At 43.3% G+C, this 27957-nt stretch overlaps 1 protein-coding gene across 2 annotated transcripts in view; it reads left to right on the top strand.

Annotated features, from left to right (window-relative positions):
- DHX15 (DEAH-box helicase 15) overlaps positions 1–23634 on the top strand; it is an 81015-nt gene extending 57381 nt beyond the window's left edge. The window contains exons 10-14 of one of the 2 annotated variants that reach the window (XM_068278121.1): positions 1570–1761; positions 13346–13468; positions 15069–15259; positions 19594–19763; positions 23078–23634. In XM_068278121.1, coding sequence (XP_068134222.1) covers positions 1570–1761; positions 13346–13468; positions 15069–15259; positions 19594–19763; positions 23078–23195 — 794 coding nt within the window. In that variant the 3' untranslated portion in view covers positions 23196–23634. The other variant, XM_068278129.1, reaches the window with a different exon arrangement.
- The last annotated feature ends 4323 nt before the right edge of the window (positions 23635–27957 follow it).

Raw genomic sequence — 27957 nt, 5'->3', positions numbered from 1 at the left:
GGGACCACCAGGGCAGGAGGCAGCCTGTATAATACACTTTGTATACATTACAAAGTGTATTATACACTTTGTAGCGGCGATCGCGGGGTTAACAACCCGCCGGCGCTTCCGATTGGCCGGCGGGTTGACGTCGCGGGTGGGCGGAGCCTATTGCCGGTGGATGCGCGCGCATCCCAGCGCGCGATCCCCGGCCAGAGAGTGCCCCAGGACCTGACGCCAATCTGCGTTACGTGGTCCTGGGGCTGCCACTTTGCCGCCGCCAATATGAAGTAGGCGGTCGGCAAGTGGTTAAAGCCGAACAAAGCCTAGAATTTAGGTCTGCTTTAAACGGGATTGAATGGTGAAGAGGTCTTTTCGTTGCCTGAGTCTTCATTGGAAAAAGTCTCTCTTCACTTCTGTAAACGTAATATTGGAGAAAGAGAAGGGAAATCTCTCTTAGGGAGCCACACAGTAAAAAGCCCTACCCTCTCTATCAAACGCTAAAGCAATTGCAAGTGGTTAGTGTTCTCCCCAGAATTTTTTTTCCACCCGGGTGATGTGAGGGGCCTGGTGAGGCACGACGGATAAATGCAGGACTGGCGCAGCGCTGCTTACAGCATAGGAGGAGGATGATAAGGAGGCGAGCTGATGACAGCCAGGTGCTCACCAAAATTAGCCGGGTGGAGCACCCAGCTAAGAGCCTGGGGAGAACACTGGTTAGAAATGCATACGTACCTCCCACGCTTAGGGCTGAGCCACACTGCAGAGTGCTTTTTGAACGGTCAGCGATAGGCCTGAACGATTTTAGGAAAAAATTGAATTGAGCAATTTCGGTCCAAAATCACGACTTCGATTCACGATTTCCATCAAATCAAGCTTTGTTCCCCCTCTGCCTGTTTATTCCCCCTCTGTGCCTTTCCGTCCCCCTGTCTATCTTTGTGCACCCTTTGTCTCTCTGTGTCGTCTGTCTCTCTCTCTCTCTCTCTCTCTCTCTCTCTCTCTCTCTGTGTGCCCGCTCTGGTTCTCTCTCTGTGCCCACTCTAGGTCTAACTCTGTGCCCCCTCTGTCCCTCAAGCTGCAGCAGTGCTGGACATACATTCCAGCACAAGTCTAGCGATGCCAGTCTATCCACTTCACCTCCTGCAGGCTTTAGTGCATGCTTCCTGTATGTCATGTGACATACAGGAACCAGGAAGTATACCATGCACAAGAGCCAGCAGACGGCGAGTGAGGTTGGACTCGTGTCAGAAGGTATGTCCAACACAGCCGATGCTGTGGGCCGCACACGCTAGGACTTGGGGGAAGGTTGAAGCCGCTCTTTAAAAAAAGAAAGAAACCACAGTGCTGACTGGTCAAAAAGTGTTTTGCAGTGTGGCACAGCCCTTACTAGTGCATCTAGTGGTATAGGTGTTTTAAGTGTCTGTAGATATCCTTATTTGTTCTCCATCTATCCTAGACATAGCCCTCTCATAAGGCATGTGAAGGGGGTATGGCGCACTGTGATTAGAATAAGAACCCTATAGATCACTACACATTAGCACCTATAAGACTGAACTATTTCATGAAACCTTTTGATGTTTACCCTTGCAGCACCTGAAACTTTAATGCGAGCTTTGGAGCTGCTGAATTACCTGGCTGCCTTAAATGACGACGGTGACTTGACTGAACTGGGATCAATGATGGCCGAGTTCCCTCTGGACCCTCAGCTCGCCAAGATGGTTATTGCCAGTTGTGAATACAATTGCTCTAATGAGATCCTATCCATAACGGCTATGTTGTCAGGTAATAGCAGGGCACTTATAAAGGTGATGCTTGTTTCCCTAAACACATCACGGGAAATGCTAGACAAGCTCCCAACTATCAGTGAGATGGTAGTAAAGTCTGGCTTGCTTGCAACTTAAGACTGGTACACACATCCAATGTGTGGTCAGTGATTGGCCAATTTTACCACTTCCCTGTAATATGAAAGCTTATCTACACAATCTGCTCTTCGTATTCAAATTCTGTTGTCCCTCATACTGCATAAGGCCGATAAAGTTGGTCAGTGGTCAAAATTGGCCAATCAAAATTGGATATGTATGCACATGCAGCTTAAAGTGAACCTTAAGTCAGAAAAAAAAGAGTTTTACACACCTGGGGCTTCTAGCAGCCCCCTGCAGCAGTCCTGCGCCCTCACAGTCACTCACTAATCCTCTGGTCCCCCGCTGCCAGCTAGTTTCGTTTTTGCCGACAGGCCCGTCAGGACTGGCCACGCGTAGCTTTTTCCGCATTCCCGACTGCAATTAGCGCTATTGCGGGCCGCAACACATGCAAAAATACACGTTGCTGCTTAGTTATGCGTTCTTAATGCGGCAACGCATATTTTTGTACTTGTTGCGGCCCGCAATATCGCTAATTGCAGTCTGGAATGCAGAAAAAGCTAGGCGTGGCCAGTCCTGACGGGCCTGTCGGCAAAAACGAAACTAGCTGGCAGCGGGGGACCAGCGGAGCAGTGAGTGGCTGCGAGGGCACAGGACTGCTGCAGGGGGCTGCTAGAAGCCCCAGGTGAGTAAAACTCATTTTTTTTTCCTGGCTTAAGTGTCCCTTTAAATTGGGCCAATCAGAATAGAGTCAGGTATTGCAGTCGATTGGCCTTACTCCAACTTGCATAGAATTTGGCTTAAATTTGCTTGCCAGCTGGATTTACTAGCGTCTCATTGCCCATTTCTACAGAGAATGGGTCATTTTTGCTAATGAACACTTGTTTTTAGCGGATTGTCTAGCAGACATGCATGGGTAGCTATGTTTGAGGGGAGATACTTGTTTGTAATGCTAAAGTCTGAAATTCTTCCTTGTACCAGGTTGCCATGTAAATTGAATAGAAGCGTTGGTTGGTTTCTATGAACCACAGAGGCTCTCTAAACTAGCTGATGACTGAAACCTGTACTGTAGTGCAGTTTGATTTGGAAATGTTAAAGCCCATCTGTAGTCTAACTTAAAATCAGACAGTAGAGTTCGTACTGTGAGTAGTTCAGCACAGTCCTGTCTTAAAGTGAACCCGAGGTAAAAATAAACTGATGAGATAAACAATTGTATTTATCCTATTCCTAATTTTTTTTAGATATCCTATTGTTGAATTTTACATTTAAACATTTACAAAATAGATTGAATGTTTTACTGTCTCTGCTCAGTGGCAGTCTATTAAGTATCTCACAGTTAAAATTAACTATTGGCCTTTTTCGGTCTCTCCTGCCCTCAGAAGTTGTATTCTGCAAGGAAAGCTTTTATGGCTGTAATTGGTTTATCAGTGAGATTTACTATATTTCCAAAAAGGTACAGACAAGCAAGCTGTCACTTTACTCTTTAAAGCAGCAAAATAAAAAAACGAAAACCAGCCTGGTTATATTTGCACTGTACGCACACGTTTATCTTATCATGTCATATGTTGCTTTGGGTAAACTTTAAAGGGATACTTAAGCCTGCAATAAAAAAATGAGTTTTACTCACCTGGGACTTCTACCAGCCCACTACAGCAGTCCTGTGTCCTCGCAGTCACTCACGGCTCATCCGGTCCCCTGCTGCCAGCTAGTTTCGTTTTGAGCCGACAGGCTCACTGCGCAGGCCTGGCCACGCGTCTCCTTCTTCGCGTTCCCAGCTGCAAGGCGCAGGACGCTATTGCAGACAGGAACACGAAGAAGACTATGTGGGCCTGTAGAAGCCCCAGGTAAGTAAAACTGCTTTTCCTTTTGCAGGCTTAAGTATCCCTTTAAGCCCCACACATAAATATTGGACCCGATCCCTTGGGCAACATTGCAGGGCTAATACTGTAAAGAATCGTCGCTAGCCTGCCATTGTATTCTTTAGTAGAGTCGTATGCAGCCTGACTTCATTGACGATATTTTAGTCTTTTTTTTTGAATGGTGGGCGCAGGGTAGAGGAGCAGGCTGCACACCTCCACACTAAGGAAAATGGCGGTTTTGGCTGGGAGAACTTTACTTGTAGCACTTCTCTTGCGGTTTGATTTTCAGCGTTGACTTAAGATGGGCTTTAAATAACATTTGACTGAGCTAATGACTGACACATTCACAACTGCATGTAAAGTACATGTAATAAACTTTCCGCTTGCACTGGAACTCCAAGCCCCAGATGTTTTGAAGCACATCTGAAGTGAGAGAGGGATATGGAGGCTGACCTTTTTTATTTCTGTTTTAAACAATGTGAATAGAGAGGCAGTTTTTGGATTCCGCCACTGATACTTGGTCTGATAGTAAGCAGTGTGTGCTTATAAACATTTTGCCCTTGTGCAAATAAAATTTCAATTTATCTATCTGCCATGCTTGAGGTAAGCACTCTAAATTTTCATTTTAAGGGTTTTATCTTCCCTGAATGCCTCCCCCTCCTCCCATTGTGTAATGCACATTGCCTGGCTATCCTGCTAATCCTCTACCTCTAAGCCACAAACCCTGAACAAGCATGCAGATAATGCAAAATCTGACAAATTAGCTGCATGCTTGTTTCGGGTGTGTCATTCAGACATTTCTCATGCATGAAAGCTCAGCAAGACTGCCAGGCAACTGGTATTGTTTAACCATTTCCCAACCGCCCATAGGCAGCGGAAACTGGCCATGCGCTTGCACATATAAGCGCGTGCATGCGTGGCACCTGCGGGGTGCATTGTGAACGTGTCTCCTGCAAAACAGATTGCTTTAAAACGTCCCTTTTGCAGAAGGTGCTTAAAAGGAAATAAATATGGCCACCTCCATATCCTTCTCACTTCAGGTGTTAGGTTTTTAGGCCCTTGCCCACTGAATCAGTTGCATTGCAATCAGATCGCAACATAGTCAAAATGATGCACTGCACGTTGCTGCTGGAGTGTGAGCATACAGTGAGGTATACAGTACAATTAAAGTATGCCTCACTGCCACTGTAAATACATGCGTTACTATGTCAGAGCCCACCACACTCTATGCCCCATAGCAGTATCCTTGCCTTTGATGCAGTGGACTCTGTGTCGAAGGGGCTTTTATTTAACTTTTTGAATTTAAAATTGGCCTATAGTTTTATAGTATCATTGCATCCTGTGAGTTCAAACCTGCAGCTATTACAACAGTGGCCCAGAGGCGACTCACACCTTCCCATGTTTGTCATTCCCCAACTGAACTGAAAATATTGTTTCCACAACTCGCCTAAATATGTATTTGCTCATTAGCACTTCACCTGCAAAGGAGGTAAATAATTACGCCTTTAATTTCCTGTACTCCAGTCACAGAAAGAGATGTGGGCCATATTCCTTAGTTGTGAATGTTTCCGTATTTGCTCCGTGTTCTGTTCCCTGATGATAAACCAGGGAGTTTATCCAGGCAAGCAATGACAAATAGAAATTGATTGTGGCCTTAGAAGATTGTTTTTTTTTAACTGGTAACTTGATTCCTCCTTGTTTGCAGTATGTTGATATATATTTTTTTACCTGCATAATCCCTATCATTCTTTTATAGCTGTTTTCAGATGATTCAGACTCAGAGCAGACGGGCAGGGCAGAGTGATTTTACTAATCTGTGGAGGTGGCGGCAGCCTAGTGTGTGCAAGCAGGCTATGCACTTTGAAGGTTTAACAAGTAAAATAAAACATCCACAAAGCAAAGTCCTCATTACCGAATCTGGTGTTTAGCAGCACATTTCCAGAAATATTAGTCTGAACAAATGAGCACCTTACTTCCTGCTGTACAGCAGGTCAGGCTACTCGGATTTAAAAATAAATATTGGGAATTCTCAGTTTACACATTCTTAAGCCATTCGCGTTCCGTCGTTTTCACGTGAGAAATGTTCACCTCCCATTCATTAGCCTATAACTTTATCACTACTTATCACAATGAACTGATCTATATCTTGTTTTTTTCCGCCACCAATTAGGCTTTCTTTGGGGGGGTACATTTTGCTAAGAGCCACTTTACTGTAAATGCATTTTAACAGGAAGAATAAGAAAAAATGGAAAAATGCATTATTTCTCAGTTTTCAGCTATTATAGTTTTAAAATAATACATGCCTCCATAATTAAAACTCACGTATTGTATTTGCCCATATGTCCCGGTTATTACACCGTTAAAATTATGTCCCTATCACATTGTATGGCGACAATATTTTATTTGGAAATAAAGGTGCATTTTTTCCATTTTGCATCTATCACTATTTACAAGTTTAAAATAAAAAAAATATAGAAATATTTCATCTTTACATTGATATTTAAAAAGTTTAGATCCTTAGGTAAATATTTAAGTTTTTTTTTTTTTATTGTAATGTTTTTTTTTTTTTTTTATATAGTAAACATTTTATTTGGGTAGTTTTGGGAGGGTGGGAGGTAAACAATAGATTTATAATGTAAATGTGTGTTAATTTTTATTTTTTTTTACTTTCAGTTGTAGTATTACTTTTTGGCCACAAGATGGCGGCCATGAGTTTGTTTACATGACGTCACTCTAAGCGTAACACACGCTTAGAGTGACGCATCGGGGAGGGAACAGCCAGAAAAAGCACAGCTTCCGAGAGAAGCTGTCGCTTTTTCAGCGGGGGAGAGGAATCAGTGATCGGGCACCATAGCCCGATACATTGATTCCGTGGCTACCGAATCCGCGGCCGGGAGTGCACGTGCATGCGCGCGATCGGCCGCGGGAGCACGCGGTAGCGCGCATGGTTCCTGGACGTAGTTTCTACGTCCAGGAACCAAAATGGGTTAATCTACATGAAATTAAAACAAATTTGTTAGATCGGCCATTTTGTACAAGTTGCAGGAGTAATTTAAACTTAGTTGTGTAAGTGTGTCAATGGATCTGGATTGTGGGAAGACAAAAGGTATTGTCTACCATATAACTCCAGTGTTTAAAGAGAATCTGTTGAAGTAATAATAAAGTGTCCCTGTGGGTACCTACCTCTGGAGGGGAAGCCTCTTAGGAGTCTTTCCCCTTCGTCCTGTGCAGTACAGATACAGCGCTGGGACCCCAGACAGCAGCAGACAGCAATATTTATTTAACTTTCCAATCCAACTCAGGCTCAGTACATCTTCCCCCTCAGGTGGAAATGGCCAAGCCCACTCAGGTCCGCTCTACTCTGTTGCCACCGGAGCCAGATGTGGAAAATGGTACTGTGCCTGCGCTGGATCCCAAAGGTAAATATTGCCGAGTGCTGCAGGCGCTACTGCTATCTGCTACACAAGCTTGTTGGTGGATTTTTGGAGGGAGCCAGCGAAGGATCGGGGCCACACAGGAGGGTGGAGAAGCCTCATTAGGTTCCTAATAACTTTGATGCCCCCCAGTGTGACCAGCAGGGTGACACAAACTGCGTTAAAAATAGTCTGCACACCTCTATAGCTTTACTCTATAGACCGATAGGGTTGGTACTCTGCAGAGATTCTTAGTTTTAGAACTACTAAGAGCTGCCATGCAGTTTAAATCAACACCAGCACCTTACAGGTATTGTCATTACAAAATACTCTGCATAGTGACCCATGTTGGCCCTTTTAGCAGGTCCTTTCCCCCTTACAGGGACAACATACAAGTGGAATACAGGTGTATCCATTTACATTGTTTTGAATAGAGATTTATTGTTCAGGTTATGTGAAATTTGAATTACACACACAATTTCCTAGTAGTAAATTGAGAACTCCCAACCTTTCTTTTTCCTTATCTATATTTGTGGTTGGCTACAGGATGTATTTTCTCGCGGTCTAACTGTGCCATCAGGCACTGCAAGGCGCACATCATCCAACCCAAACAAGGTACCCGCCTCTTTGCGGTAGAAACAAGGGTGAATAAAGGAGCAGCCAGCATTCACGACTTAAACAAGTCTGATTTAGGTTTTATTTTTGAATCGCAGTGGTAAGACCTGCTGAATTGGGTGGCGTGATTTGTAAAAACTTTTATTTCTGATCATCTGCCTTACTTGAAAGCATGTTCTTGCAAGGAGATCACATAGATCACAACTTGATGCCACAAAATACTAGCCTGGCTCCCTCTGTGGGTCTTAACAATTTTATGGCCCTGTCACAGTAAAACGGTAACAGCTGTTTCCTTAATTAGATCTGTAAGGCTGCAAATAGGAGCCTGTTGTAAAATGTAAAGATAATTGCAAATACACAGACATCAAAGGCTGGCGTATGCGTGATTCTCGAATTTCCTTTACATTGCGGACAGTATGATGTGCAAAATCCATTTGTCTGGACTCTTTCCAGGCAGCTCGATTGCATCTGCTGCCGTGACCCTTGTCCCAGAGTTTAGCTGTTTTCTGCGGTTAACACGAGTTTGTATTTTGAAAGACTTCTACTGTTTAAATGCCTTTAAAGAGACTCTGAAGTCTCGCAAAATACAGGTTTTTCTTTTAAAAAACCTCTTTAACATTAATGCCCTAACTGAAATGCTGCATCCCCGCGGCTGAACACTAAATAAATCACCTCAAACTCCCGGGGAAAAAATCTATGACTTTCTTGGTCGTAGATTTTGCTGCGTGGGGAGGCAGAGCTTTGGGCTGTAGCTCTGCCTCCATGTGCGTCGATCTGCTCCTCTCTCACGCCCCTCTCAGTGAAAGAAGACAGAGGGGTGGGGAGAGGCGGAGATCAGTGCAGATGGACATGAGTAGAGGCAGAGCTACAGCTCAAAGATCTGCCTCTATATGGAAGCGCTCCCTACAATGTGCCCCAGTGAGTTTGGGGTGATTTATTGAGTGTTCAGCCACGGGGATGTGGCGTTTCAGTTAGGGCATTGATGTTAGAGGTTTTTAAAAGAAAAATATGTATTTTGCGAGACTTTAGTCTGTCTTTAAGAGGGCCTAAGAAAATTATCTATTGTAGTTTGTAAGGTATCACCTGGGACAATACTTCAAGTCTTTAAAGGGAAACTTAAAGGGGAACTGAAGAGAGAGGTATATGGAGGCTGTCATGTTTATTTCCTTTTAATCAATACCAGTTGCCTGGCAGCCCTGCTGGTCTATTTCTCTGCAGTAGTATCTGATTAAAACCAGAAACAAGCATGCAGCTAGTCTTGTCAGATCAGACTTATAAGTCTGAACCACTGAAACACCTGATCTGCTGCATGCTTGTTCAGGGGCTATGGCTAATAGTATTAGAGGCAGAGGATCAGCAGGGCTGCCAGGCAACTGGTATTGTCTAAAAGGAAATAAACATGACAGCCTCCATATACCTCTCTTCAGTTCCCCTTTAAGGGCTAGTTCACACTGGGTGATTTTTCAGCGATTTGCTGATCACTGGCGATCAGCAAAAAACTGCTGCTAATGCAAGTCAATGGTAGTTTTCACTCTGTAGCGATTTGCTAATGGTGCATGCAGCATTTTTGGAGCAATTGCATTTCAATGTTATAGAATCACAAAACGCAATCACTCCTAAATCGCTATCCTGTACAGTGAGAAAAACAGCTTTTTGCTGATTGCCAGCGATCAGCAAAACGCTACTGAAGTGCCCAGTGTGAATGGGACCCTAAATGAAAATGAGAGCAATTTAACATACCTAGGGTTGCTTCCAGCCCCCTACAGCCCTTCTGTGCCCTTGCTGCCATTCTGCGACACTTCAGTCAGCCGCAGCACCCCTCTGAAAGCTGGCCAGTAGTGCGCTGCTGTGCATGCCTGGTCCCGGGCAGTCTGCCTCCTGTTCATGCTCCGGGGCGCAGCAGAAGGGTACTGCAGCTGACCAGAGGCTCATGGAATGACTGCGAGGGTACAGAAGAACTGCAGGGGTGGCAAGAGCCCCTGGCAAGTTAAAGAGAAACTCCGACCAAGAATTGAACTTTATCCCAATCAGAAGCTGATACCCCCTTTTACATAAGAAATCTATTCCTTTTCACAAACAGACCATCAGGGGGCGCTGTATGGCTGATATTGTGGTGAAACCCCTCCCACAAAGAAATTCTGAGTACGTACTCTTGGCAGTTTCCTGTCTGTGAACCTTGCTGCATTGTGGGAAATAGCTGTTTCCAGCTGCCAAAAAAACATGCAGCAGCTACATCATCTGCCAACAGTAAAAATGTCACCATGTAATAAATGTCAGAATTTAAATCAGGGATTTAAACGATTTTACAATGAGCAAACACTAAATCATTTATACATAATTATTGTAAAAATGAAGCACTTTTTTATTAGATTTCCTCTTTAAACTGTGTTTTTTTTTCAGTTTAGATTTCCTTTAAATTTATTGCATTTCTATTTTATTTAATGCAAGTTTATTAGTTAACAGAGCATTATATTGCCCAGTAGATAATCTTGTAATCTTAAAATTGAGATACAGAACATCAGATAATCTTTGTTTAGTACTTTGATTCTTTTTTCCCCCATTTATCAACTCTGCTAAAGATTAAACTTTACATATAAATATTTATTGCCTACCATTTGCAGCCAGCTAGTCCAGCTCTCACACACAAACTGCTAGTCTGGGTGGAACCAGGTTAGGACCTGCTCTGGCATGAAGGCCAGTTTAGGAAACCTACCTCCAAGCTCTCAGCTAAGGCTGTGTTTCCTCTGATATCCCTAGAGGTTTATAAATTAAGCATGTCTTGTGTAGCTTATAAACTTTCCAAAAATAAAAAAATCTGTAACTGAAACTTCAAAGTAATAATGCTGCTCATATTTGGTCCTTAAAGCAGACTGTAGATGTAGAATAAAATCTACTGGTTTTGAGACAGAACTTAGTTCTGTTATCAGTAGCTTGAAATAATAGAGATGGCTAATGACACTGCACAGGATAAACAATAAAACATGGAAAGGTGGGGAATTGGGCTTTATTTTTAGGATTAGGGAAAGGGTTCGGAGGTCCACATGCCACAAGACATTAATTCAATCTTGCTGATTTATGCATCGTTAGATAATTTGGTTTAAGTGTACCAGAGCTGTAAAATTAAAAAGATTTTACACGTACCTGGGGCTTCCTCCAGCCCCATTCACTCCGATCGCTTCCACGCCGCCGTCCTCCGCTGCCCACAGCTTCAGGAACCGGGTCCCCGCACTTCCGTCAGTCGGAGCCAGTCTGTCGTAAGAGAAGAGCGCCCTCTACGTATCTTTCCTGCAGCTGCTGGAGAGATGCGCACTTCTCCTGCGTAGCGGGCCGTGACCGATGTCAGTGACGGGGCCCAGTTCCCGAAGCTGCGGGCAGCGGAGGACGGCAGCGTGGAAGCGATCAGAGCGGATGGGGCTGGAGGAAGCCATAGGTATGTAGAACATCTTTTTAATTTTTCCACTAGCAATCGCTAGCGTTCGCGCTAAACGCTAGCGATTGCTGAATCGCAAGTGCAGGAAACGTCCCGGCAATTGCGGTCACGATTTTGCTATGCAATGCACTGCATAGCAAAATCGCGGCTAAGATCGCTTCGCGGTGCGATCGCGTTTGAGTCAAAAACGAATCACGGTAGTGGAAATTACCTACCGCGATTCCTATGTTAAAAAGCAAACCGTAGCGAATTCAAAATCACTAGCGGTTTGCGATTTTGCGATTCAGCATCGCAAACGCCACTAGTGGAAAAGGGCCCTGAGTCCCTTTAATGTTACTTGGTCATGACTTTCCTATATGCTGAGCTTCTTTCTGTACTGACTTGGTTCTATTGTAACCATAACAGGGTAACAAAAATCTAGTTTACTTAAACTCCCTTATATTCTGACAGCTGAAGTGGGTTGCATAGTCCTACACTCACCTCTTCTTTGCTTCACCACTTCCCCCACGCCCCCCCCCCCCCCCCCCCCCCCCAAAACTTTTCTCTTCTGTAGGATGTTGTGATGGGAGAAAGGCACTTAAAGTGGACCCAAATTAAAAATACAAGATTTCATAAATAAAATCTATTTTCTAACTTATAATAATAAATATCAGCCTTTTTTCAGCTACATGATGACCAATATAAAATATTTTACATTTATTGGAGGAACCCCTCCCTTCCCATTCATATTGCCGGAACAGAACCGGCAGACTGGTGGAGGAAATAAAAAAACAAAACACAGGCTGCTACTGATGATGTCACAGGGGAGGTGATCTCAGCCTGTGTGAGATTTCACATAGACGACGCCCCTGTAAGGGAGGGTAGCTGATGACAAACACACCCATGATCTGAAACCTCCTACTAAGATCAGAAGTAATGGCTGCCACCTGTAGAACTCTAGTTATGAAAAGAGAAGTTTGAAAAGCATGCACTGAAATGCTCATACGCTTAAATGAGTGTTTATTTATCTTTGTATTAGTCAGAGTGGTGCAACTAAATATTTTGAATAAAAAAAAAAAAAAAAAGTTTGGTTTGGGTCCACTTTAACTCTTTTTCCCAGCATGGCAATTTGAATCCTCCTTCCAGCCATAGGAGAGCTATAGGACACCAAAGGTGATGACCCAATGGTCAGCTATCCCACTTTCATAGAGTTCCTGTGACTGAAGGGCATGAATTCCATATCATGAAGGGTTTTTCTCTCTGGCTGTTCTGTCACCCCAGCATTCTGGAGACGATGGGCTTTGTGTATCAGAAAATAATAGCTGGGGAGCAGTGAGATGGTAAGGGGAGAGTGCATTTAAAAAAAACCAAAATATAAATTGCATTGGCTTTGAAGTAAATATCTCGCTGCATGCATCAATAAGCACAGGTTCTATCACTTCTTCACTGCGTCCAAATATAATACTGTGTTTGTAATGTAAACCTAAATTGAATGTGCCTCAGAAATTCTTAAACAATAAGCTCTTGGAAGACGCGTCAAGACCAGTGCAAAGAGAGTTCATAAGGGTTGTGCAAAACAACCAATCATAATCTTTTTCTCTAACAGATGAAGCCTGATTGGTTGATTTGAGCAGCTGAAACCGGATTGGTTCATTTGAACAGCTGAAACCTGATTGGTTGATTATACCTGCTGTTCTGGTTTCCTTTTCTCTGGTCTTGATAATCCGCTTCACTGCCTTTTAATGTTAATTCTGCTGCAATCCGCTACTGCCACCACCTCCACACTGTGTCAGCTGTGTTTTAATTCAGCTGTACGAAAGGATTCACCTTTGGAGGCCACAAGGCTGCAACACTATATTTATGCTAAGGGGTCAGACTGCTGCTCTCTATTTTTGTTTACTTGATAAGTCAGCTGTTGTGGACCATTTTTATTGAGACCTTTTGAATGGAATTGCTCCATTGCTGGCTGTCATGATGTTGCCTACATAAGTCGTAGCTCTTATAATCAGGTGCCTTGTAGTTGTGAACCCTCTTGTCTTACAGATGTGGTTAGTTGTTGATGTAGTAAAGCAGCCCAAGATGCAGTTGGAGGCCCATCCTGCCCTGCCCTATGCTCTGTGCACTGACCTAGCTAGGCCTTGTTCCTCTGTCAGTGAATGCGTGACTCATCGATATGGGCATTTGTGTTGGGCCCATACCAACCTTGTTTAGTCCCACAGTGTTTTATTCGACCCACGGAAGTCAAGAAAGCTGCAGATGAGGCCAAGATGCGGTTTGCCCACATAGATGGCGATCATCTGACACTGCTGAATGTATACCACGCTTTCAAACAAAGTGAGTGTTGTTTTTTTCTTTTTATATATGTGTTGTGTTTTGTATTCTGTTACACATAAGATCCAGGTGGTCAGCCAAGGATCCATTCAGGGTTACCCTTTCATGGCTAGTAGTAATAAGTATGCTGGTTCTAACATTAACATATACTAAAAGTCTTATACTCCGATTTTGCATCTTTTTCTGAGCCTTTAAGTGAAGAAACCATGAAAATATGTAAATATATTAAGCCCATCTGAAATTGCATAACTATATAGGTACATAGAAAGTAAAAATGTGGCATATGTGGAATAGCTTACTCCCTTCTATACCGCTCTCAATTTAAATACAGTCTAGGGGGAGGGTCATGTGAGGCTGCTGGTTAGGACCATATAGTGCAGGCTTTCTCAACCAGGGTTCCCTGGAACCCCAGGGTTCCTTGAGGACTCTGCAGGGGTTCCTTGGCATTTTACCCCATCGTGGGGGAAGTATAATAAAGCACACCATAATAGGTGTTACTGTAACAAGAAGCACTAAATTGGAGGGTCAGGAGACAGTATAATGAGTGGCAGTGTAATAGGGGGGTAGTGAAATTAGCAGCCTAACCTACTTAAAGACCACGCCTCCTGAAAAATAAATGTAGGGGTTCCTCAAGACCAAAAAATTGTTTGCAGGGGTTCCTTGAGATCCAAAAGTTATTTACAGGGTTCCTACATGGTAAAAAGGTTGAGAAAGGCTGATATAGTGTTTGAGGAGATTACCTCTTCTCATCTGTAGGCAGCCTTATAGTCTCTTGTTTCACTTTTGTGTAGAGAATTACTGTAAGATGCATGCCTTAATTTTATTTATATATTTATCTTGAGGTGTGCAGGCCATCTCTACTTTTCCTTTGATTTGTAAACTTCATACATTTTCACGTGAAACCGCCACACTGTTACATAGTTACATAGTTATTTTGGTTGAAAAAAGACATACGTCCATCGAGTTCAACCAGTACAAAGTACAACTCCAGCCTGCTCCCTCACATATCCCTGTTGATCCAGAGGAAGGCGAAAAAACCCCCACAAGGCATGGTCCAATTAGCCCCAAAAGGGAAAAATTCCTTCCCGACTCCAGATGGCAATCAGATAAAATCCCTGGATCAACATCATTAGGCATTACCTAGTAATTGTAGAAATGGATGTCTTTCAACGCAAGGAAAGCATCTAAGCCCGCTTTAAATGCAGGTATAGAGTTTGCAATAGTTAGTCACCATGTGTATTCTATGAATTCCCTGTTCTCTCTACAACACACAGAAGATAACTTTACAAAAGTGATTACTGGGCCTGTGGTCACATGACTATGCCTACAGGAAACTGCTCACTGAGATGTATGCAGGGAGAGAACTATACTATTTATTAGTACTGTGTTTCTCTTCTAGCATGCATCTTTAGCTTCTTGTAGACAGCAGCCTCTTGTAGGCATATTTATGTGACCACACAATACTAGAGATTTACTTTCCATGGTTACTGCCTGTATACATTTAGGGCAATGCAATGGAAGATAAAAAGGTGTTTGTCAGGGATTTTCAGAGGTGTTTTTTTTATCTGCCTCTCATCAAGGTGTCCAAATCTTCTTCCTCCAGATCACGAGTCGTCTCAGTGGTGTTATGACAACTTCATTAACTACAGGTCCCTGATGTCTGCAGACAATGTACGGCAACAGCTGTCGCGAATCATGGACAGATTTAACTTGCCGCGGCGCAGCACAGACTTCACAAGCCGGGATTATTACATTAATATTAGAAAAGCTTTGGTTACCGGCTATTTTATGCAGGTATGTCTCCACATCTGTAGGAACAACTTTGAATTCCAGCCTTTGAGGTTGAACTCAGTAGGGAAATAAATTGCATAAACGGCTATGAGAGCTACTAGCATCACATAACTAGGTCCTTTAGGAATTCCTATGTGAGGACTGGTGGGACCTGAGAAACTACAAGCAATTAACTCCACATAAATGGATCTTGGCCTCCCCACTGATGTGTAATATGAAGAAATTAACTCTTGGTGTTCATGTTGATTTGTGCTTTTGTTTCTTGGCTTTTCTTGAACCACTTGAATGAGATGAAATTACCCAGCATATGGCACACTGTCAAGTATGTCACCTCATATTTAGATGAGTCCTGCATGAACAGCAATATACCCATAGCCTACTGGGAGTTATCCATCAAAGCCTCTGCAAGACGTCTTTCTTTAGAATCATTGATATTATTTCTAATAACGTTTGCTTATTAACCTTTGTTAAGCAAAGCTATATTCATCAGATACCTTAACCACTTCAGGACCACAGGCTTGCACCTCCCTAGTGACCAGGCTATTTTTTTACTAATTAGGGCTCTGCAGCTTTAAGTGCTCACTACAGAGCTGTACAAGTCAGCACACAAGTGATTCTCCCCCTATTTTCTGCCCAACAACAGATTTCTGTTGGTGGGCTCTGATCCCTGCTGGCGTGTGTGTGTGTGTGTGTGTGTGTGTGTATATGTATGTATGTATGTATGTGTATATATATATATATATATATATATATATATATATATATATATATATATATATATATATATATATATATATATATATATATATATATATATATATATATATATATATATTATTCTCTATTTTTTTTTCCTCTCCCTCATTCCCCCCGCCAGCCAATCACCACGATCAGCTGTCATAGGCATCGGCCTATGAGAGCCGATCGCTCCTGTGCCTCCCCAGGGGACAGCCGATTGACACGGCGGTCTCCAATACAGCGCTGCCTTAGATCGCAGCACTGTACAATGTCAATAGACGGCGGTTTCACAGTCTAACAGTCTCCTAGCATCGATTGCCGCTGGGAGACTGATGACGGATCGGAGATGCGCGCCATCGCCTGCAAAACACGCCCCCAGGACTTCACTCCAATTGGTGTTGAGCGGTCCTTGGGCTGCCGCCACGTTCACACCAATCAGCAAGTGGTTAAAGAAAACCCAAAATCTGAGAATCTGTTGAGGTTTCCTACGACGTTTTGCAGTCCCCCCTTGCCAAGCGTACACGCCCTCCACATTGGGGCCTCACTCCTCTTCTGTGGTGAGCGTTGCCGTGCATGTGCAGTAGCACGGTGCATGCAATAGGATCCTTAGGCTTCCCTCTCTTTAGCAAAGCATCTCTATTTAACTTCTCATCAATGCCTTGATTTATTTTGACCCCAGCTAAGTTCTGGTAAAGTTCCTCTTTGGTTCCTGAAAGGTAGGTGTGGCCATGACAGAACAGAGCAAAATGGGTTTGCTGAAAATCTGAAGAGATTTTGTGCTGTCATCTAAATAGGTGAATGTCACCTATGGTACACATGCATAAGAGAATGGCTGGCAATCTGCCTAAAGGTGGCTACTCATGACACAATAAAAAGTACACTCCATTGTACAGAAAATGTTTTTTTTTCAATAAATGTGATAAGCCGCAATAAATGTAGCACCCAATATAGGAGGGTAGTGTGTCTAGACCAGGCCTGGGCAAGTTACTGCTATGAGGCTGGCCTGGCGAAAGAGGGAGGGATTCCACTTCTCTCCCCTTCTTTCTCCCGCTGTCCATTCAAAAATACATGCAGCCTATTAACGATTATCAACCTACCCAGTCGAACTCTCCTGCTCCGATCTCCATCGCAACATCGTAGAGGAATGCGGTCCACAGCCAGAAAAGTTTGCCCATCCCTAGTCTAGACTCGGACGTAAGTGTCTCAAAGGGTACTCAAGTCCATAAAACGCAGATGGGGTTGCACCACTTGTGCAAAAGCCCTTTATTATTATTATTATTATTTATTTATAAAGCGCCAACATATTCCATGGCGCTGTACAATGTAAGAAAACAAACAAGGTATACATAATGATACAGACGATATACATCAAATATGAACACTGATACAATATACAGAACTGCTGATTACAATTGCAAATTTAACATGACTAAAATGTATAAATGTCTAACAGAGTGCAAGCAATTACTGTATATTCCTGCGTATAAGACTACTTTTTAACCCTTGAAAATCTTCTGAAAAGTTGGGGGTCGTCTTATACGCCGGGTGTCATTGATGCCGGGTGATACGTCCTATCTTGTTACCACCTCTCAGATCTCCCTGCTGAGGGAGTGCAATCTATTCTTCCATACCGCTCTGATAAACAGGTAGACAAGGAGAGCTGACCAGTCTACTTTAGGAGTTGACCAATGCAACAAGTCAATTGACTATATACTGTTATATACTGGGTAGCACATACAGTACAGCACCAGTATCTGTTCATACACAGCACCAGTACATGATTTTTTTATTTTAATTTGGTGTGCCTTGGAAGAGGGGTAGTCTTATACGGCGAGTATATCCCAAACTATATTTTAACTGGAAAAGTTGGGGGGTCGTCTTATACGGTAAATTAATAACATTCCATGACACAAAAGGGTGAGAGCCCTGCCCTTGCAAGCTTACAATCTAAAGGAATGGGGTGGAAACAAGTTGGGGGAAGTATACAGTATATGTAGAGGCAGTGCGTAATCAGGTTATTTAGTGGGTGCATGGCCTAAGCTAGAGAATATGCTTGTCGGAAAAGGTGGGTTTTGAGGGAGAGTTTAAAGATTTCAAAGGTGGGAGAGTGGCGGATGTGCTGTGGAAGGGCATTCCAGAGGAGGGGTGAGGCACGTGAGAAGTCTTGTACACGTGAATGTGAGGAGGTAATTGTAGAAGAGGATAAAAAAAGCTTGTGTGCAGATCTGAGATTGCGGTTGGGTTAGTATCTGGAGACTAGTGAAGAGATGTACAGGGGAGAGAGATTGTGGAGAGCTTTGTAGGTTAGGGTTAAGAGTTTGAACTGAATCCTCTTGTTAATTGGTAGCCAGTGAAGAGCTTGACAGAGAACAGCAGCAGAGGAAGAGTGAGAGGAGAGATGAATGTCGAGCAGCAGAGTTCATCAAACTTAAGGCAGATGAAGTTTGATAATGATCTATTTATGCCTGAAACAGCGGTCAGTCACTGATACCCGTTTCATTATGAAATAAGAGCTTTAATTTCTTCAAGTGGTGCTGACCAATCTGCCGTTTGTGAGAAAGAAACTAAATAAAATGCCTCTTTTCTTTAAATTAAAAAAGTTTTTGGACTATAAGACTCACTTTTTCTCCCCCGAAGGTGGGGGGGGGGGGGGGGGGGGGAGAGAGAGTCACTGGGTCTTATAGTCCAAATGCAGGGAGTTCATGATTTGGGAACGCCGGCCAATTCGAACCTCCAACGTGCCGCAATGTCGGGGACGCCCTGTACTGTGCTAGTCAGAAATATGTGTTGGAAATGGCGGAAATCTCAGAATATTGACTGGTGTAGGATATAAAATTAAAATATTAAGCACCTATGTGATATATATGTATGGGACATGTTGGTCAGATCAAATGTTAAAATTAATAAAAAAAAAAAATTCTACTTCTCAGAGATGAAAACTGGATGTTTGCAGTATCCATCGATGGTATAACCTGCTGCGGTCTAGTTTATGGTCTGAGCTTAGCTACTCCTCCCTGGTGATTAGCAGTTTAGTGCAGTCCCTAAAATGTTGTCTTTGTATACAAATATCTTATTTAGGCCTTTTCTGTAGAGAAAGAGAAATGCCAAATGGATCTTAGAATTCTGTAGCAGTTTGTGCAAAGAGAAAAAAAATTAGAGCTACAGTAGAAGCCTCAATGGCCTAATGGAAAATCTTGTGTTTGATGTAGCTAAGCCTTAGCAAAGTGTTCAGCGCAACTTTGTTTGAATCCGCTTTACTGTAATGATTGACTCTTCTCAGTAACTTATTTATAAACCTCCCCGATAAATAAGTCTGGAGTTTAGCCAGTATTGGCATTATTAAAAACACTCTTGTGTCCTTTATTGATTAGCAGTTTAGGGCTGGCGATATTGTGCTGCAACATTACTGTGCCCATTGGCGACATCTCTGCTGCTACTGCACAAGTCTTATGATTATTGACTGTGGAAAGATTTGTCTATGCCCTTGAGCAATGAAGTGTAAATAAACTGTTCGCTATCTGTGTGTACCTTTATTGAACGGCTTTGTAAGAATTATAATCCTTTTAATTCTAACGCTGGGATTTATCTCCCTCCATAAGGTGGCACATTTGGAACGGACCGGCCATTACCTCACCGTGAAAGACAACCAAGTCGTGCAGCTACATCCTTCAACAGTTTTGGACCACAAACCCGAGTGGGTCCTGTATAATGAATTTGTGCTCACAACCAAGAATTACATCCGCACATGCACAGACATAAAGCCTGAATGGTACGTTTTGCAGCCTTGTGATCACCTGACTGTCAGACCATAAAAGCCTTGTATAGAAGGGATGGGGTTGTGTTATAAATACAGCATTGGGGTCTTTATTTTGCTTAGGGATTTATTTTTTCTTGTATAGTCTATTGAACTGTTTAATGCCTCAGTCACACTCTGTCGATTTCAGCCTGTGTTTTGTGCTGTGCTGATCACCGGCGACCAACAAAGTGCTACAGCACAAGCAATACTACGGTATTACTCACACTGCTGCGTTTGCGATTTCTGACGATCACAAACCTGCTGCATGTAACATTCTCGCAGTGATTGCATCACGATTCACTGGAATGAAAATCGCATAACAAAAATGCAGACCACAGCAATGCAAAATCGTGATCAGTTTGCGGTTCCGAGTGTGAACAGGGCCTTAGAGGACCTCTGTCGTGAAAACCTTAAAATTTAAAATATATGTAAACTTATACAATTAAAAAATATGTTTCTCCCGGATTAAAATGAGCCTTGAATTACTTTTCTTCTATGTTGCTGTCACTTACAGTAGGTAGTAGAAATCTTGACAAAACCTCCAGGTTTTGGACTATCCCATCTCCTCATGGGGGTTCACGGGGATTTCTTTATTTTCAAAATGCACTTAGTGAATGTCAGTTTCTCTGTCCAACCGCCAAAAAAGTGTACGGGAAGCAGGGAGGCTGGTCAGCATCTTTGTATAAATCTTTTTCAGGGGGGCCTTTATAAAGAATAAAGGCCATGCTGAGAATCCCCTATGTAGAAATGGACTAGCCCAAAACCTGTCGGTAATGTCATATCTCTACTACTTACTGTAAATGACAGCAACATAGGAGAGAAGTAATTTCTCATGGCTGATTTTACTCAAACATACTACTTATTTGTATGTGTTTTAAATTTTAAGATTTTCGCGACAGTACCTCTTTAAAGAGGAACCAAAACAAAGGATTGAACTTCATTCCAATCAGTAGCTGATACAGTTCCAATCTTTACATTTCTCAAACAGATCATCAGGGTGCCTCTGTATGGCTGATATTGTGGTGAAACCCCTCCCACAGTGTGATGTCAGGACCATGGTTCTGAAATCACACTGTGGGAGCCTCGTTGCATTGTGGGAAATTACAGCTGTTTCCAACTGGCAAAAATGCATCATCTCTTTCCACAGACATCACCTGCCAGCAGTAAAGATGTCACCATATGATAAATGTCAGAATGTAAATCAGGGATTTTACAATGGGCAAACACTGAATAAATCATTTATAAATAATAATTGTAAAAATTAAGCACTTTTTTCATTATTTTCACTGCAGTTCCTCTTTAACTGCGATAACGCACATAATGTTTCCCAATGCACAATCGCAATGCGGCAGGAGCAACTTGTGTTTTCCTGCAGCAGTAAAAAACAAAATGTGCACTGCTGTTTTTTCCCCCGCACATTGCGTTCGATTCCTTATTGCCGAAAAGTCAGCTGGCTGTTGGCCAACAGTGCAGATTCGTCCACAAGATTATTATTTACTGTACCATTTTCTCTTTCTCCTTCTGTTAGGGAAGGTTCAGATTAGAGTGCACAGCAGTAAAAACCTAAAAGAGGTTCTAAACACTTTCATGCTATCCAAAACTTGAATAAACCATTTGGCTGGATTTGTGCTTTGCTTGAAGTGCTGGCTGACGTTGTGACCGCTAGATGGAGGTGGCGCTGTGTCAGTCACGTTGTGATTGAATTGCGGTGCCCTGTGACCACCATCCTGCAGTCTCCTGGATGTGGGTCTCTGTGCCCTTGGCATCTACCTAGCTTTCAGCTGTCTGTGCTGTAACCAAGGTTTGGCTACAAACCAAGAAACCAATTTGTTGCTCTTAGGAAAGAATATTTTTCTCAGCAACCTTTTTCATGCTTGAGGTTTATTTGAAGGCTTCATGTAATGGCTCTGCAGAGTAGCTGCTCCCCCACTGAGAGGACAGAAAATTGGTGCTCAGCTGTACAATGCAAATATCAGCATTTCTTCTACAGCACTCGCTTAGCTTACTTTTTTTTTTTTTTATGCATATGGTGGTAAATTTAAATTAAATAGGAATGGACACAGTTTTGTGGGGCAGCACAAGCCAGTCTTTCCCCATCAACAGACCACCTGACACAAAACCACATCTTCCATCTGCTGCATTGACACCAGCACTGCAGGTACTGTAGAATTTCAGAATACGTATCTGCTGTATCTGCAGTGCTGTCCACTAAGAGTTCAACTCTAAACCGTAAAGGTGAAGCAGAAAATAAAGTTGGTGCACATACAAATGTTGTTTACCAGTGGAAATTTTGGCCCGTGGATATGTCGACATGTAAATGCTATTTTGTAATGGGGTCTAGATTTTTTTTGTCTTTGCGGTGGGAGGAGGGGGGGAAGGTTAGGTGTCAGGAAGGGGGGGTGGGGGGTGTTTAAGGTTAGACATTAGCTGGGGGGGTTGGAGTTGGGGGGGCAATAGTTAAGGTAAGGCATCACTGGGGCTGTGGGCTATTGGCTTTCAGACATTATCTCCTCCCCCGCCCCTATGAGCCAAAATTAACTACAACTAACAACCCCTGTTTGTACTTGGCGAAATAAATGATTCTGATTGTGTGAGAGTAGAGTTAGGCCTAGCTGTAGTAAAATATCAGTAATATTTACTGATATTTTACTATCAGGATCTGTAAAATGATAGAATATCGGTAATTGTTACTGATACTCTACTAATGGCTATTTGCCGTTGCCCACATTTCCTTTCCTTGTGCCTTTATTTCACATTGAGGCAGGTAGGTGTGGCTGTGTGCTCAGTAGTGAGAGATGCTTCTTGGCAAGGGAACACCCACTCTCCTGGCAGCTGCAAGCTTTTGTGAACGTTCCTGGGTCACATGACTCTTCAAAAGGGCAATTTCATGAACTACTGCAGATATGAGACTTTTGAGAGTAATGAATTAATCTTCTGTTTATGTAGAATCTGGGAGGGTAAGCTAATGCTGGGAATACACGAGTCGATCCGGCGGCTCAATTAGCCGCCAGATCGACTCCCGCCGCCGTCCGGATCGATTCCCGCTCGTCCCCGCGGGCGCTTCCTTCCCTCTTCCGTCTCCGCGGGGAATCGATCCGGCAGGTCATCGGACCTGTCGGAAATTATCAATCGAGCCATCAGCGGCTCGATTGATCAGGGCGCATCGACCCGTGTATGCCTAGCATAAGGCATGAAAACGGTCTTTAGAAAGCAACTCCAGTGTTTTTAAAGAGACTTAATCTTTTGATTTCATTCATTTTTTCTAATAATTTGTTTCTATGTCCTAGGTTGGTGAAAATCGCAGCCCAGTACTATGACATGGGCAACTTCCCACAGTGTGAAGCCAAGAGGCAACTGGAACGGATCATTGCCAAATTTCAGACGAAGGAGTACTCTCAGTACTGAGGGGGGGCAGACTTTTCCAGAGAGCAGCTTCACAATATGGACTGATAAATTTGTATTTTATGTGATGGTTCAGTGATGGCCTTTATTTGAAAGCTTTTTATTTTTTTCCTTTCATTACAGTAAATACGACATTCTTTCATAAATGAAACATTTATGACTCCCTTTTGTGTTGACACTGTAGCTCGTCCTGGAAACGTTGATCAATGTTTTGCAGTTTATTGGAAGTAGTTCTAAATATATACCAATGTTCTGAGCATTTCTCTAGGAATATCTGAAGATGCTTCTCCGACGTGATCACAGACCCTGTTATGCATGAACTGTTGTAACTGTTGACATTCCTTTTTAGAAGTTGTGAAAATGTTACAACTTGTGCATCTGTAGACCCAGCCATCGGCCTCCGTGTGGAGGCACCAGCTTCAATAAAATCTATTTATAATAATGTTGTGGGGTTAAAACAAAACACAAATCCATGTACGATGATCACCCTGGTCAGAAGCTGTCCGTGATGCCGTAGGGCTGAGGAACTCTCTAAATTGTACAATCCTATTCGTGGCTTACATAAATACACACCTGAAGTGAGAGAGATATGGAGGCTGACTTATTACCTATTAAAAAATGCACATTGCCTGTTTTTCTGCTGATTATCTGTCTTCAATACTTTGTCATAGATCCTGAGCCAGCATCAGGTGCTCCGACTGAGGTCTGACTGGATTAGCTGAATGCTTATTTCAGGCGTTTGATTCAGACATTACTACAGTCAGAGATTGGCAGGACAGCCAGGCAATTGGTGTTGAACTGTGGGTTACGATGCCAGCTATTGCTGGTGGCTGAATTACTGTTTTTATCGTAATTTGGGGGTCTGTCTGTGCCCAATCTACTGCACTATCACCATTTTTGCCTGACTTTTCCTCCATATCCCTCTCAGTTCAGGCGTCCTTTAAATGTCTTGGTTTCACATTTGGCTTGGAAAAGACAAAAAAAAAACCTGCATATAAGAATTTTCAATGTCTGCCCTAAATCCTTATAATATGAATTGCGTTAAAGCCCTAGCTCTCCCTTCTGGATTTGCAAGGGTTAGTAAAGGTGAATAGAAGAATGTGCTATTTCTCAGAGTATTCCTATTTGAAGCAGCTGATGCAGAGAAATTCCCTTTGGAAAAGTCAGAATGACCCAGAGATCTGCTTTAAGGACACCTGACCCAAAGAATATGGAGGCTGTCATATTTATTTCACTTAAAGGGACACTGTAGGGTTTCGGGGAAAAATGAGTTGAAGTTACTCGGGGCTTCTAATGGTCCCCCGCAGACCTCCTGTGCCCGTGCAGCTACTCACCGATGCTCCGGCCCCGCCTCCGGTTCACTTCTGGAATTTCAGACTTTAAAGTCTGAAAACCACTGCGCCTGCGTTGCCGTGTCCTCACTCCCGCTGATGGCACCAGGAATGTACTGCGCAGGCCCAGTATGGTCTGTGCCAGCGCCATGCACTCCTGGTGACATCAGGGGAAGCGAGGACACGGCAACGCAGGCGCAGTGGTTTTCAGACTTTAAAGTCTGAAATTCCAGAAGTGAACCGGAGGCGGGGCCGGAGCATCGGTGAGTAGCTGCACGGGCACAGGAGGTCTGCGGGGGACCATTAGAAGCCCTGGGTAACTTCAACTCATTTTCCCCCTACAGTGTCCCTTTAAAACAATGCTAGTGGCCTGGTATCCTATAATCGTGATTTGGCTACTGCAGCCACAGATGTGATTGCTCCCAAAAAGCTGAAAGCAGTGTTATGTGATCTTTCTGTGATTGCAACGCTTCTAGTGGGACCTCCTTAGGGATCCACTGATATAGCGCTGTGCCAATCAGCAAGTGCTGCAAAAGCATTCCCAGCCCTGAAGGGAATTGGAAAAGTTATATGGAGAACGCCATATTTATTTCCTTTTTAAACAATACCAGTTGCCTGGCAACCTTATGATCTCCTTGGCTGCAGTAGTGTCTGACTTGCACACCTGAAACAAGCATGCAGGTAATCAAGACGGATGTCAGTCAGAAACAGCAGATCAGCATGCTTGCTCAGGGCCTATGGATAAAAGTATTAGAGGCAGAGGATCAGCAGGACAGATGGGCAACTGGTATTGTTTAAAAGGAAATACACGTGGCAGCCTCCATATCCTTAGTTCAGGTGTCATGGAAAGGGACACTGAAGCAGAAAAAAAAATATTATATCATTGTTTATGTAGTGCAGACAATTACTAGAACATTAGTAGCAGAGAAAATATTTTTATTTTCAGTTATATAGCTTTTTTTTTATAACATTGCATCATTCTCTAATATTTGCAGTTTATTTCTTAGCTGTACTACACATACAAATTATTATATCATAATTTTTTTCGCTTCTGTGTCTCTTTAAAGTATACAGCTGCTAGCAGAGTGGGGGTTTCTTTGTGTTCATTTGAAGACAAGCTGGTCTACTCTCCTAGCACCCACCTGGCTACTTCCTATGAGGGCTGACTCACACTTGGGCATTTTTCAGTACTTTGCTGATCGCTGACAATCAGCAAAGCACAGCTGCTAGTGTATCCTATGGGATCGTTCGCACTGCAGTGTTTGTGATTTGCATAAATCGTGTGCTGCATGCAGGAAACAAGGGGTTATTTACCCATAAGTCTGTGGTATATCGTGCACTCGAAATAGCTAGCACGTCTTCTATTGGATGCGTTGCAAGCCTCACTATGCGCACTTCCTCCAAGGGGGAAGTGCGCGTAGTGAGGCTTCCAACGCGTCCAATAGCACACTTGCAAGCTATTTGGAGAGCACTATATACCTCGGACTTATGGGTAAATAACCCTCATTTAAATCACAAATTTGAGTGCTTACCCACTTGTAAGTACTGGTAAGCCTGTCAGTACTGCGCAGGCACGATACTTACTGGCACCTGTGCAGTGCAGCTGTGCTTGTACACAGAGGAGACCGCTGCCACAAACTAGGAGAGTCCCAGTGAGAAGTGGAAGTCTCAATGATTATAAGTGAGGTCTTACTTTAAAGGACAGCTGAAGAAGATTATGGAAGCTGCCATATTTATTTCCTTTTAAACAATACCAGTTGCCTGGCAGCTCTGCTAGTCTATTTGGCTGCAGTAGTTTCTGAATACAAGAAACAAGCATGCAACTAATCTTGTCAGATCTGACAATGTCAGAAACACCTGATTCTGCTGCATGCTTGTTCAGGTTCTATGACTAAAAGTTTTAGAGGCAGAGGATCAGCAGGACAGCCATGCAACTGGTATTGTTTAAAAGGAAATAAATATGGCAGCCTCCAAATCCCTTTCGCTTCAGTTGTCCTTTAAATTCTATCCTGTCCTCACATGTATGAGTGGTCAGTGTGGCAGTTTCTGTCATCACTAGTAAGGCTGCTGACAGTCACACAGCAGTGTTATGACATAGGGTCACTGCTGAGTGTTTGCAATTATGGCAGTCGGATTGCTGGGACAGATTTTAGAGATTCTCCCTAGGAGATATTTTTTCATTTTCTGTTTAACCTCCTTAACGGTATTCCCGACACTGTCTGGCATGCCGCTGCAGAGGTTTTCCAGCCGATCGGGACCCCCTGGAATCCATTTATTTGTTTAAAGAGAAGCTGTTATGTTTTTTTTCCTCTGAGACCCTATACCTATCAGTAGATAAATACTGGCTGTACTTACATAACATATGCATTACACTGTCCACATTTTGATTTCAGTCAATTTTTATATAGTATATACAGAGATTTATGTTCCTGACAGGTTCCATTTTTGACTGTCTGTGTCTGAAGCCAATCGTGATGTAATATCCTCACTCACCCTGCTTCCACTCTTCCTCTTGATTTAGTATGCATTAGCCCTCCCAACTCCCAGCCCTCAGACACTCCCACCAAGCTGCGGATGTCTTCAGGCCCCCCCCCCCCCCCCTCCGCAGAAACAGGTGTGGATGCCTTCTCACCCCAAAAAGCTAACACCGAGAGAGAGCGGGAGCAGAGTATCTCCACACTTCCAGCGCCGCCACTGCAGTCCTCTGTCGCTGTGCATCTCTCTACTGCTGGCGTCTCTCACATGTGACTCCCCGGAAAGTTACATGATAGGAATCACGAGCAGTAGAGAGAGAGATGCATGGCGACAGAGGAAACTGCGGTGGCGGCGCTGGAAGTGTGACGATGCACTCTGCTCCCGCTTTCTCGGTGTTCGCTTTTTGGGGTGAGAAGGCATCCTCATCTGTTTCGGGGAGAACAATATTCCACAGGCTCCTGGTGGGGGGGGGGGGGGGGGAATAAGAACTGACAGGGGACAGCATCCAATCACAGGAAGCAGCCAATCAGGCTGCAGTAAATAATTATAGAGGGATAGGGAAATAAAGGGGAGGAACAGGGAGGGCAGTAGTGAGAAAAAAACCTCCCAGCATGCTCTGCAACTTCTGTTTTGCGGCTCTGGGTACTCCTTAGCAGCCTGGGGAAAAAGACGATTGCTATTCAGCCGCCAAAAAAGTAAGAGATTTTTAACTTTAGTATTGCCTTTTTGGCTACCTTACGACTATTAACACAGGAGAATAGAGATTTAGGCTGCTTTCACAGTAAGACGTTAGTGCAGCCTGTAACGCAGCCTACCGTATAGCAATGAAAAATCAATGGGCTGTTCAGTGTCCCCGTTGCGTTACATTGTAACGCAGTACGTTCAAACAAAGTGCTGCATGCTGTGCGTTCTACGCGGCTAAGCCGCGTTAGACTGTTTGCACATGCTCAGTAATGTTG

The sequence above is a fragment of the Hyperolius riggenbachi genome, chromosome 1 (genome assembly GCF_040937935.1).
Source record: "Hyperolius riggenbachi isolate aHypRig1 chromosome 1, aHypRig1.pri, whole genome shotgun sequence".
Taxonomy (NCBI): domain Eukaryota; kingdom Metazoa; phylum Chordata; class Amphibia; order Anura; family Hyperoliidae; genus Hyperolius; species Hyperolius riggenbachi.
The sequence above is the reverse complement of the archived record's forward strand: the minus strand, read 5'-3'. Positions and strand labels throughout refer to the sequence as shown.